The sequence below is a fragment of the Ipomoea nil genome, unplaced genomic scaffold, assembly GCF_001879475.1.
Source record: "Ipomoea nil cultivar Tokyo-kokei standard unplaced genomic scaffold, Asagao_1.1 scaffold3314, whole genome shotgun sequence".
Lineage (NCBI taxonomy): Eukaryota > Viridiplantae > Streptophyta > Magnoliopsida > Solanales > Convolvulaceae > Ipomoea > Ipomoea nil.
This window is the reverse complement of record NW_017619742.1, coordinates 7,267,924-7,282,637: the sequence shown is the minus strand read 5'-3', so window position 1 is coordinate 7,282,637 and position 14,714 is coordinate 7,267,924. Positions and strand designations below refer to the sequence as shown.

Below are 14,714 nucleotides of genomic sequence, written 5' to 3'. Positions count from 1 at the left end.
CCCTCGTTTCGTGGCTATCGTTGTCTGGATTTGTCTAACAATAAGGTTTTCGTTTGCCGCCATGTGCAGTTTGATGAAACCGTTTAACCGTTTGCTGCTTCTGTGCCTGCGTAGGTTTCAGGTTCTGGTGTGGTCTCCCTGTGGGGGGTTGGTGCCGTCAAGGTCCTGGCTGAGTATGTGGGGCATGTTTCTGATGAGCCTCCTGACCAGGTTGATGTGCCGGGTGTTGTTGATGATTCCCAGGCTTCGGATTCTCGCACGGTGTCGGATCCGGCTCCGGTTGATGTGGCGTTGGCGGGGCGGTCTGCTCGTCCACGTCGTCGGGCACCTAAGCCGGTGCTGCCTCAGTCACATGTGATGGCTACACGTAGTCGAGGACCGACTGAGCATGTTGCTTTGCTCTTTGCTTTGGATATGCCTGAACCGACGTGTTATTCTCAGGCGGTGCAGTTTCCTGAATGGCGTGAGGCCATGGACTTGGAGTTCAATGCCCTGTTGCAGAATAATACTTGGCGCCTGGTTCCGTGCACGCCTGGTATGAACGTTGTTGGTTGCAAGTGGGTGTTCCGAACCAAGCGCAAGGCGGATGGTTCGATCGAGCGTCATAAGGCACGTTTGGTTGCCAAAGACTTTAATCGGGTAGCCGGGGAGGATTTCTTTGAGACGTTTAGCCCGGTGGTTAAACCGACTACAGTCCGGATTTTATTGTCTTTGGCTGTTTCGCGTGGGTGGACGATCCGGCAGCTTGACGTCCACAACGCTTTTTTGAATGGAACGCTCGCTGAGACGGTATACATGAAGCAGCCTCCGGGTTATGAGGACAAGGCTGCCCCTGGGCATGTGTGTTTGTTACAGCGATCCTTGTACGGTCTTAAGCAGGCTCCTCGGGCGTGGTTTAATCGCCTGCACTCTTTCTTGATTTCTGTTGGTTTCACTCCGTCTAAGACTGATGTTTCCTTGTTTATTTATACTCATGACTGTGTTCATCTTTACGTGCTAGTGTATGTGGATGACATTCTGGTCATGGGCTCAGATTCCTCGCGAGTTGTTGGTCTTCTTGCGCAGTTGGCTTCAGAATTCAAGATACGTGATATGGGTGCTCCGTCTTTTTTCCTGGGTATTGAAACTGTGCCGTGGCGTGATGGTCTTTTGTTGTCTCAACAACGGTACATGCAGGATATTCTGAAACGCGCTGGCATGGTCAATTGCAAGTCATTAGCCACACCGGCTTCTCTGGCTCGTTCTTCTGAGGGTTCGGATGTTCCTTATGCTGATCTCACGCATTATCGCAGTCTTGCAGGGGCATTGCAGTATCTTACAGTTACTCGTCTGGACCTGTCGTTTGTTGTTAACAGGCTCTGCCAGCATATGCACTCTCCAACTACTGAGCATTGGAGTTGGCTTAAGCGTGTCCTATGCTACGTTAAAGGTACTATGCACTATGGTTTGTACCTTCGTAAGTCTTTGTCTACTGCTTTGCATGCTTTCTCGGACTCAGATTGGGCTGGTGATTCGGACGATCGGAAGTCCACATGTGGTTTTGCTGTCTTTCTGGGTGGCAATTCAGCACACTGTGGCGCGTTCATCTACTGAGGCTGAGTACAAGGCTCTGGCTGATGTGTCGGCGGAGGTTACTTGGTTGGCTTCTTTGCTGCGTGAGCTTGGGGTGTCCTCGGGTTCTCCACCGACTCTTTGGTGTGACAACTTAGGTGCTACTTACTTCTGTGTCAATCCGGTCTTCCATGCCCGTACGAAGCATGTCGAGATTGACTACTATTTTGTTCGTGACAAGGTGGCCAAGAAGGAGTTGCTGGTTAGTTTCATTTCTACCAAGGACCAGCTCGCGGATGTTTTCACTAAGGCTCTTTCCGGTCCTCGGTTCTCCTTCTTGCGTTACAAGCTCAATGTCGTCTCCCGTCAACCCTGTGCTTGAGGGGGAGTATTAGGAATCTATATCATTTAGTAGTTGAGTTGTGTTAGGTTTCTCTTGTGTACTCTTATATTCTCTCTGTACATTTACATTCATTGAATACAGAACATATTATCCTCATCGTTTTACCTTTACATCAACATCAATATTGTAGTAAAAAGTCATTAATATATTGTAAACTTTTATAGCAAATTATGTAAAAAACTTTATGGAATGATAAACTTTATTAAAGTAAATGAACAAGAATGCAATGATAAACATGGCCAAGAAATCCATCATATCAAATACTCAAAAGTTTTATTAAAGTTATAACAGTTTCTTTTATCCTCAAGTCATATCACAGTATATCACATACAATGTTTTGTATGTATATTTATATAGATAGGTATAAATTCCCTAACATATTTTAAGGGAACCCTACTATGCCATATTATACCCGATACAATCACGGAACAGATATAGCATATTAATACTAATACTGACAGTATTAGATACAATCTACTAAATTTACATGTTTGTATCGGGTATAATATAACATATGTGTCAAACACCTTAGAATTTTTATATCATATAGCTTTGAAGGGATGTAAATATTAAAGTATAGCAATTAAGGGTTGTTCCCAATAAGGATGATCAGATCAGAGATTGACATGAGAGATCATGTCCATTAGATCAAGCTCCTTTGGTTCACCAAACATCATCGGAGGCATGTCATAAGCCATCTCCTCCATATACTTCTCATCCAATTCCAGAGGCCCACCTGGAATATCTTCAATGAAAGACTCAATCCCATTTCCACCAAACAACTTCTCATCCAATGCGAAATCATAGTCCGAGACTAAACGGTCCCCGCTGCAGTACTCCATGGGCTCCGCCTTCGGTGGCGGCGGTGGTGGCGGAGGCGCCACCACCACCGCCATCGTGGATGCCTCAGCGTTGGTTGACGAGTTCCTCCGGTTGGCCCCCGCGCCACCGTTTTTCTCTGAGTTCAGGACGGTCTTAATGTAGTTCTGTGTAAAATAACATATATATATATAGGCAAATTATCAAATCGTTATGCAGTGAAACCGTGTCCGCATTGCAAGGTGGACACGGTTTTATGTTCATAATTACTTAACTATATGTTCATAATTTTTTAATTTCATATTCATAATTATTAAACTCTATATTCACAATTACAGAACTCTATGTTCATAATTACTGAACTATATGTTCATAATTATAAAGCTATATATTCATAATTTTTTAATTTCATATTTAAAATTATTGAATCTCTATATTCATAATTACAGAACTATATATACATAATTATGTTCACAACTCTATGTTCATAATTATATAACTATATGTTCATAATTTTTGAAATATATATTCATAATTATTAACAGTTTTAGAACGGTGTCCATCTTCCAAGGTGGACACGGTTCCACAACATAATTTGCCGCAAATTATACCATAGACCAATGTCCACATTACATTGTGGATCCTGCTCTAAAAAGATATTCGCATTATATATGTGTTTGCAATTAATATATTATATAACTGCAGTTCGGATTATATACATATAAAAAACTTAAAGACACATAATAAGTTAATTGCATGTACATAATTCATTAATTACATACACATAATATGTTAAGTGAATATACATAATATGTTAATTGTAGTATATAAATAAATTTATTAACTGAAAGTACATACTCTCTTTTGTCACATTTTATGTGTCTGATTCGGTTAACCAAATTTTACTAGAGTTATTTTTAATTCAATTTTTATAATATTAAATTTAGTATTAGTATATAAAATTTATATATTTAAAAATTATATTAAAATACTATTAAACACAAAAAATTAAATTTAATAAAAATAATAAATAAAATAAGTAAAAAGAATAAATTGATTTGACCAATGAATAGTAAATAAGTAATATACTACAATAAGTAAATAATTTTAATGTTTTTTTTAGACTAAGATTTATAATGTAAGGTGGACCGTAGTCCATAGTATAAGAATTGATATTTATATTATTGGATGGGAAAGTAAAGTTTACCTGCAAGAGAGAGCTAGGTCTGGGCCACTTTGTGCGGCACTTTCGGCGGGAGAATTGCCTTCGCTTGGTGGCGTTCCAGTGGTTCTTGATGGAGTTTTCAGTTCTTCCGGGGAGGCGTTTCGCGATTTCTGCCCATTTGTTCCCAACTTCTACGTGAGCTTTGATCAGGATCTCATCTTCCTCCTCACTCCATACGTCCTTCTGCATGCACCCATATACAGTAATATATATATATATATATATATATATATATATATATATATATATATATATATATATATATATATATATATATATATATATATATATATGGTCAAATAATTTCTTTTCCATATTTAAGCATATAAAATTTTTATTATGGTTTCTTCATTTTCAAGTCCAACACAAATTGGGTAAGAAATGTACAAAAAATAAAGAAGAATGACAGGAATAATGAGTAAAATGAGATGCTAGATAGCTAAGTATTCGTTTGACCTTGAGTTGTTTTTTGAATTGGATAATAATTGGATTGTTACGTTGCAATGTCATTTCTACTACAAAAGTCATATGAACTATTTTAGAAAATCCCTCGTGCCCTTTACTTTCATGCGATTTGTAAAGCAAAATTGGAGCCACTTCCTCCCACCATACCTCCTTTGACTTCTCACATATGTTTACCCCCTTTTTGTTGCATCGTGTAACACTCACATTGCTAATTTTGTCCTATCCAATTTCCTCCCAATAATTTAACTATTCATAATCATAACCACTCCCACTCGAATTGGCTACCATGTAATCATGTCAATCTCCCCAACCCTCATTGGCCACACATACCCATCGAGTTGCCTTGTCTTAGCTAGGCTGACCAAGCTGGCTAATCGTGGCTTGCATGCCCAAGTGCTCAACCATACAACTCAACTGTTCCATTTGGCTATGCATTACTCACACTAGGCGATTAACTACACACCTTGGTTAACCACCTCTCCACCTATGCCCTTTAGTGATAACACAAACCTAACCATTTCTTAGGCATCTAACCAGCCTATTCTCCATTATCCCAAATAATGAAGAGATTGTTGAGTTATAATGTCCTTTCTACTGCAAAAGTCATATGTACTAGTCTAGAAAATCACTCTCGCCCTTTACATTCAGACAATTTACATAGCAATATTATATTGGAGCCACATCTCACTACCTCTATGTCTTTTTGTGTTTGTTTCCTCCTTCTTCAATATCATGTAATACCAACTTTGTCCTAACTAATTTCCTAACTTAATTGTACATAACTCCTCTCACTCCAATTGGCTACCATTTGATCACATCAATCTCCCCACTGATGAGTCACATATACACACCAAGTGCCTTGTCTTAGCTAGGCTGACCACACTGGCTAATCGTGGCTTGTCCAATTGCTCTGCCACATAGCTCAACTGTTCCATTTGGTTATGCATTACTCACCCTTAGGCGATCAAGTACACACCCTGGCTAACCACGCTTAGCTAGGCTAACCATGCTGGATAATTATGGCTTGCTCAATTGCTCAACCACACAGCTCAACTATTCCATTTGGTTATGCATTACTCACCCCTAGGCGATCAATTACACACCCTGGCTAACCACCCATCCACTTATGCCCTTTAGTGATAATGCAAACCTAACCATTTCTTGGGCATCTAACCAGCCTACTATCCAACATCCCATATAATGAAAAGATTGTTCGATTACAATGTATTTTTTACTACAAAAGTCATATGAACTAGCCTAGAAAATCCCTCTCGCCCTTTACATCCTGACAATTTATATAGCAATATTATATTATATTGGAGCCACATCTCACCACTTCTTTGTCTTCTCGTTTTTGTTTCCTTTTTCTAAAATATAGCGTATTACATACTTTGTCCTAACCAATTGCCAACTTAATTGTTCATAACCCCTCTCACTCCAATTGGCTACCAATGTACCATGTGATCACATCAACCTCCTCACCCCTCATTGGTCACATACACCCGCCAAGTGCCTTGTCTTAGCTAGGTTGACCAGGCTGGCTAATCGTGGTCTGCCCAAATGCTTAGCCACACAACTCAATTGTTCCATTTGGTTATGTATTACCTAACCCAAGTGATCAACTACATACCCAGGCTACCCACCCATCCACCTATGCCCTTTAGTGATAACACAAAATTAACCATTTCTTGGGAATCTAACCAACCTATTGTCTATCATCCCAATTAATGAAGAGATTGATGGGTTACAATATAATATCGTCCTTTTTGCTGCAAAAGTGATATGAACTAGTCTAGAAAATACCTGTTTCCCTTTACACTCAAATAATTTATATAACAATATTATATTGGAGCCACATCTCACCACCTCTCCATCTTCTCGTGTTTGTTTCCTCCTTTTGCAATATCGTGCATTGCTAACTTTGTCATAACCAATTGTCCAACTTAATTGTTCATAACCACTCCCACTCCAATCGGCTACAATGTGATCACGTTAACCTCTCCATCCCTCATCGGCCACACATACCCACTATCTGTCTTGTCTTAGCTAGGTTGACTAGGCTGGCTAATCATGAGTTCATGACTTGCCCAAGTGCTCAGCCACACAACTCAATTGATCCATTTGGTTGTGCATTACTCACTCCAAACGATCAACTACACACCCTAACCTGGCTAACGACCCCTCCACATATGTTGTATAGTGATAACACAAACTTAATCATTTCTTGGGCATCTAACCAACCCAGTGCCCCCCATCAACCCTAAATAAATAAGTGGAATTATGAAATTAATTTAACTGTTTAAAATTCAAAGGAATAATATAATTTGTACATAGGTTAAAAGTTTTGAGGAAAACAATGGGGATATATATTTTGAGCCACCTCTTGCCCCTTATTGACTTGGTCTTGGATAAAATTCAGTGTAATTGTGATGAATATATATTACTTAAAGGTGATAATAAAAATTAGTTTTGAGAAATAAGATGAAGAAAATGTTAACATTTTATGTTCAAATAGAGAAACTACCCAGGAAGAGAAAGAAAAATCAATCAAGCAGAGGTGATATGTATGCATATAAAATATGAGAATGTATAATATGGAAAACATATCATAGAAAAGAGTAAAAAAAGAAATTAAATAAAATAAGGAATTTATAATTAATTACTTTGATATTAGGCCTCAAATGGTTATGCCATCTCTCCCTGCACTGCTTCCCTATTCTCCCTTTCAACAGCTGAGCAATGTGAGACCATTTCCGAACTCCATGCTTCTCTACCAGCTGAATCAATAGCCTGCAACAAATTAATTAAAATCATTAAAAAATAAAAAAAATAAAAATTCTCACACATACAATAATAACAATGGTGATTATTTCTCCCTTTGATTACCTGTCTTCTTCAACAGTCCATTGCCCTTTGGATGATTTGGTTTTCTTTCTACCTTTAGAGTGCTTTTTCATGGAAGCAGATGCACCATTATTATTGTTATCAGTGGTTTGATGAGCCCTACTGCTCCTCTTTCTCCCACTGGTTTCTTTGCGAAAACCTGGGTTGGCAGAAATGCAAGAACTCTCATCGGGGACAACAACGTTTGTAGGCTTCAAATCATGATGAAAGCTCAAGGTTTTGGGGTTGGGGTAGCTCAAGTATCCTCCAACGACAGCGCCACCATTGTTGTTGTTATGGGCAATTTCGCTGTGTTCTTGAGAGGGTTTGAAGAGATTGAGGTTGTTGTGGTGAGATGCTGGGGAGTTGTCATTGGAGAATGGATCAAAAGGATCGAAGCCGTTCATTTGGATGGCGAGATCAGGGTAGAAGGAGATTGGTGATGGTCCAACAAGGGGTGAGGTTGATGACGATGAGAAATGATGATCAAAGGGGTGTAAATCTTGAAAGTTATAGACCGCCTTTGAGTCTGTGTGGAAAACATCATCGAATTCGGATTTGAAATAGTTGGTTGACATGGGAAAGGGTTGGAGGGCATGGCTCACATGAGTCGAGTTGCTGTCGAACTCCATTGGAGACGAGCTCAAGAGGAGGAGAAAGAAGAAGAAGAAGATTAGAAGAAATGCAATGGTGGTCTCAATCTCTCATTTCTAGCTCTCTATATCACCTCCTTTTATGCCTTTTATAGCATAATACCAATAGTAAATATGGAGAGAGAGACATTTAATGTGTATGAATTCATCTCAGCCATCTAGTCATTTGTTCAATCTAACGGTTGTGTGTGATTGTGTGTCATTCGAGATTACTTGGTACATTTACAAAATTTAAAAAAAAAAAAATCATGAAATATGATACGCGAATATAAATTTATTTATTAAAAAGGCGTTGACTCAAATAAAAATGACTACTCTCAATTTATTTGTATTAGATTGCTTACTAAATTGTTTATAATCAAATGAGGGAGAAAATCCCTTTATAAATATTTTTACAATTGATTTTTTTTTTATTAAAAAAAAACTTATTTTTAAGTCAATTTATTTAGTTATTCCAAATAAATACTAAATTGAAAAGGGGTGTTGAAAAATAAATAATAATTCTAAAAAATAAATTAAATATTTTATAACTATAAATGTATTATAAAAATATTTATTAATTTAAATTGGATATACTTATATTACTATTTTTCCTTCTTAAATTTATCTCTCGATGAATTGAAAGGATTCCTATGTAAATGTTCTACTTGTGTATTGAACTAAAAGGTAATTTCTACAATATAATATTCTAAAGTTAGAAAGAGATGAATTTTATCACCAATTTAGTCAAGATAAAATACAGACACATTTATTTAAGGTTAATAATTCATTTTACCCTATTTAATTTTTTTTTTCTTAAAACTAAATTGTAAAAAAATAGAATTTCCTCTAAATGGATCGATTTTGCCTTATATGTAGCAACACATCTCTCAAAGTTAATTAAATCAGCTCCGAAAGGGGTGGTTGGTTGGATGAAATATGATTATCGTATTAGAAGGTCACGAGTTCTGTGATTTGTGAATTATTGCACGGGAATGTGGTTTGCCCAATGACAATGGGGTTTCCTTTGGGTATAGTTATCTCAATAAGTATTTTTATAAAAAGAATTTTTTAAAAATTACCTTGAATGTGATATTAAAAGTTTTTATATTTGACATTTTTTATTCATAAATTAATTGACCCCAGCACAAATTAAGATTTTAATTAATTTATTAATCAAATACATTTAAAAATGAATTATAGGCCAGTGTTACATGAGGAATTAAATATTAAAAAGAGAATATGACAATACTAAACAGAATAGTCTTTGGATTTTAATTTAGCAAATTGTTTGAATAATTTCTTTTAAATACAGTATTGATAATAACTTAACTCTAAATATAATTAATTAAATTTTGATGTGTAACTACTTGAGGGTGTGCATTGAATAAATCTCGGTCATGTGTGTAATAGTCTGCAAATCACACAAAAGAGGTCAATTGAACAAAGAGGTGTTGCCAAGGATAAATGGTTTTTTTTTTTTAATTGAAGGAAAATGGTCAATATTTGCATTAAGTGGGTCAAATTGGCATTAACCAGGTGAAAGTGATAAGCAAGAAATTAGCCAAACACTAAAAATATAGTAGTTGACTAACAGTCAACGAAAAATATAGTTGACTAACAGTCTAACATTTACCCAACATAATTACCCACTCTGATCTTAACTTCTTAATTAAGGTAAATACATATATGAGAATAGGTGCTAAAGTTTAAAAACAGAAAAAAATTAAATGAAAAAATTGCCAAGGAATTAAAAGGATTAAAATAGTATAATTTATGGTTAATATTTTAATAATCTGATTTTTAACATTGGTGATGATGCCTAAATTAATTAATTACCTAATTATCATCCTACATTCCGTTTTTATTTTCCATTTATATTTATATGGAATGTATAGTGCCAATCTTATAATTTTGTGGTGAATAGTGGAAATTTACTATTTTAAGAAGAATTCTATAAAGCTAAGTAATGGTGTCTGTGTGGGGGTGGGTTGGGGGAGATTCGGATCAAATAATAAGAACAGTGGCGCATGATAAAACTAGGAACCAATTAGAGTCGTCCATCTGAAAAGATCTAATGACTTTAAAAAAGTGAAAGAGGCAAAAAAGGCGCAAATAACGTTAAGTGAAACTTTAAGTGCAAGTAATAATATTATGGAATGCACTTAATAACACCATAGAGTTCAACAATATTAAGTGCATATAACGTTATTATTAATTTCACCAAATGTTGGTTTGGTAAAAGTTTCACCAAATGTTAAAGTTAATTACTTGCACTCTATAGTGTACAAGTTTCACTTTATAGTGATGTTACTTACACATTTTACTTGAACACTTGCACACGTTACCTGAACTTCAAAATTTGAGCTATTTACAAAAATGTCAATACGTTTTTTTTTTTTTAAATTGCTTCTAATGCATTAGATCTTTCCAGATAGAAAGCTTCAATTAGTTCTTAGTTCTCCCCTGGGCAGCAATATATAGAGGACTGTGCGGACAGATAATGGGCACACGACAAATTAGTATCATGCACACAATTTAATACACAATGACACACTAGCATACATGTAAACATCAGGTTTCGAACCCAGACTCTATTAATTAACAAATTTATGCACACGACATACAAATTATGGCACAAGACTACATCCGGACATGCACACGACATACAGACTACTGGCACACGACTACATTCGGCCATGCACACGACATACATACTAATGGCAGACGACTACATCTGTCCTCACATTCTTCTATAATATAGTTGTCCTCATTTGAATACACTTCTATATATATATATATGTATATATATATATATATATATATATATATATATATATATATATATATATATATATATATATATCCGGTCATGCACACGACATACAGACTACTGGCACATGACTACATTCGGCCATGCACACGACATACATACTAATGGTAGATGACTACATCTGTCTTCATATTCTTCTATAATATAGTTGTCCTCATTTGAATACACTTCTATATATATATATATATATATATATATATATATATATATATATATATATATATATATATATATATATATATATATATATATATATATATATATATATTATATATATATATATATATATATATATATATATATATATATAGGTTCTAGTGCGGTTAGGGTGCCCAGGTGCGGTTGTGCGGTTTAATCTGGGTCATTCATCTCGCTTAAATCAACGTCTAGGATTGCCAAAATTTTTTTAAAACAAAATGCGGTGGCAATTTTGTAATTTTTGCATCTAGGTCAAAATTAAGGTGAGCGGATCTATGATTAATGTGTGTGAGTTTTGTATATAAGATGCGTAAGGTGCGTGAGTTTTGTGCTTAATGTGCGTGGGGTTGTGCTTAACGTGAGTAATTGTTAAAACTTAAAGTGTGGACTTTTGTGCTTAAGGTGCGTGAGATTTGTTCTTAATGTGAGTGGAGTTTGTGATTAATGTGCGTAGGGTTTGTGCTTAATGTGTGTGAGGTTAGTGATTAATGTCACTAGTTGTTGAAACTTAAGGTCTGTGAGTTAATATTTAAAGTGCGTGGGATTTGTGCTTAATGTACGTGAGGTTGTGCTTAATGTGCGTGAGTTTTGTACTTAATGTGCGTGAGTTTGTGCTTAATGTCAGTAGTTGTTGAAACTTAAAGTCTGTGAGTTAATATTTAAAGTGCATGGGTTTTGTGCTTAATGTGCGTGAGGTTGTGCTTAATGTGTGCGGGTTTTGTACTTAATGTGCGTGAGTTTGTGCTTAAGATCTGACACTTAAGGTGTGTGTTTCTATCACTTAAGGTGCGCCATTTTTAGCTTATGTCCATGCTTTAGTGGGCGGTGCTCTCCCGTGCGGTCGTATGGACATATCAGAATCATAGGATGAGCTAAGATTAAACTAATAGAAATCAATGAAGAAGAGAACATACGCACGGGTAATTTTGTAATTTCTTGCACTGTACCATGTATATTTCGGCGGTGCACTACGTGCTAGTGTGTGGTGCACTTTTGAGTGATACATGGTGCACTTGATTAGTAGTGCACTTAGTATTGCAACACTCAATGGGGGTGGTAGCCTGTCGATAGGTTCAATAGACTCGTTAGTCCAACAGTACTACTCAACGGGTCTATTGAACTCACCACGTTTTTCCCTTTTTGGTGGTGCACCACAGAGCACTCGTCAGTGCACCACGGAGCACTCATCAGTGCACCACATAGCACTCATACATGCATCACACATGCATCAGCACCTAGTGCACCACTGAACTACACATGGTACACAAAATTACTTAAATGCCACCACATTTTATCCCTTTGAATAATTTTCAGTCAGTTGGTGGTGCATCACATAGCATCACATAATGTACCACCGAGCACTCATAAGTGTACCATACACCAGCACTTAATGAACCACCGAAACATACATAGTCGATAAAATCACAAAATTGCCCTTGCATTTTTTCCGCTCTTCATTCATTTCTATCCGTCTGATCTGAGCTCATCCTATGATTATGATATATCTGCACGACTGCACGGAAGAGCAACGCCGCATTTGAACACACACACACGCACGCACGCACGCACGCACGCGCGCGCGCACACACACACACACACACAGATATATATATATATATATATATATATATATATATATATATATATATATATATATATATATATATATATATATATATATATATATATATATATATATATATATATATATATATAGAAGTTTGCCCAAATGCGGCCGCGCCCTCTTGTGCGGCCGTTTGAAGAATACACCAATAATGTTAACAAAAGGCAACAATAGAGTAGGAAAATACACAACAATGAAATGAATAATACATCAAAAAATACACAGCGCACCCAAAAAAATAAACCGTACCATATAACTTCCCACCCCTAATGGTGTATTTTCGAACATAACACTGTGTGGTACTTTTATTCATACCTAATGGTGCGTTTTTTGTGATGCATACCTAACTTGTGCATACTTTTTGTTGTGCATTTCCTAACATAGATAGTGTATATTTGTATAATTATTGGTGCGGACGCACCTGAACTCGACTCTCTCTCTATATAACATCATTTGATTTAACTTTGTAAGAAAATTACAAATAATTAATGTATGAATATTCAGTGAATGCGATTACAATATTTGTTACGAGTTACATAATTTGATATAACATTTGAAGCAAAAAGTTTAGTATAAATAACTCTTTGTTTGTTTCGATAGTAGTTTATACTTCTATTAAATTCACATAATGCAGAGAAATATGCAAACACTTGTTTTAAAAATAGTATAATCAATTTTATGCTCATATATATGTGTCTTTTTTATTTTTTTTTGAAGGAAATATGTGTCTTTTATTTATTTATTTATTATTTTTTTTATGTGAAAGACTTATTAGTAAAAAAATAAAAATAAATTCAAACCTGTATAACTTCATGTCTTATAAGAATGATTTCCAAACGTTTAAATTTTGATAATTTAAAATAAAATATTCATGTATTGTGACAATTATATCTAATTATGTATACCACTTATATTTCGACATAGCCTTAAAATTTGACAATTTAGAACTAAATATGAAATATCTGTGGATATTGTGAAAATTATATAAAATCATAATATTAGGCACAAGATCTAATCCGACTTTGCATAATTAGCTACTAGTTTTTTTTTTTGTTTTTTTTTTTTTGAAAACAATTTGCTACTAGTTGACACTTGACACACAAATTATTTAAAAAGTTACACCTTAACATCATTTATAAAACATGTATCAAAATATTAGCTTCATACAACTTAAAATTTCAAATTAGACCAACCAATTAACTTTCCAAAAAAAAAAAAAAAACATTCTCTAGTAGATCTAATGATAGAAAAATAAAGAAAAATGAGTAAAAATCGACTTTATATGTATAATTTAAAAAAAAAAAATTAATGAGCATATAACATCGATTTTCTCTAGAATCGACGTTAAATGTTCAATTTAACAAAAAGATAAACATATAACATCGGTTATTGCAATAACCTATGTAAAAAATAATATAAATTATTTTTTTATTTAATTTATTGACATTTAACGTCAATTTTGGAATAACCAACATTATATGTTAGATGTTAAATGTTATTTCTGTAGTAGTGAAGATCAATTTCCTTTATTTTCTAGCTATTGGTCTTCCCAAATGAACGAATTAGATTAGTCCACACTTTTAAGGAAAGTTTAATTCTTATTTGATGATCTTGATTATATATATATATATATATATATATATATATATATATATATATATATATATATATATATATATATATATATATATATATATATATATATATATATATATATTTGATATTTAATTATTAAATTTTAAAGTTTAAATATAATTATCACATGTTATAGAGGTTTGAATTTTTTTCAACCACCAAGTATTTGCAGAAATATATTTTGGTTTTATTTTTATAAAGATAAATAAATAAATAAAAGTAGCTTGATGTATTAAATGATTGAGATTATTTTTCTGTAACTGATCTCTCTCTTGCTTGCATTAAATTGAGAAATTACTACTTGTCATTTATGGTGATCTTAATTGTAAAATTTGCAGGAGCTAGATACAAGAACCTAATAAAGAAATTAAATGTTAATTTCTATTATTTATTTACTACTTATTAGTACTTCAATCTCATAATTTCCTTTTGCATGAAGAAAGATG

General features: G+C 34.5%; 1 protein-coding gene across 1 annotated transcript; it reads right to left on the bottom strand.

Moving 5' to 3' along the window:
• Positions 1-2,081: 2,081 nt before the first annotated feature.
• On the bottom strand, positions 2,082-7,978 carry LOC109169486 (transcription factor MYB98-like). The gene is made up of 4 exons (XM_019318368.1): positions 7,350-7,978; positions 7,127-7,253; positions 3,981-4,181; positions 2,082-2,940 (listed from the first exon to the last, which is right to left on the bottom strand). The coding sequence occupies exons 1-4, from the start codon at positions 7,976-7,978 to the stop codon at positions 2,569-2,571; spliced, it is 1,329 nt and encodes a 442-aa protein (XP_019173913.1). The 3' UTR covers positions 2,082-2,568.
• Positions 7,979-14,714: the final 6,736 nt, after the last annotated feature.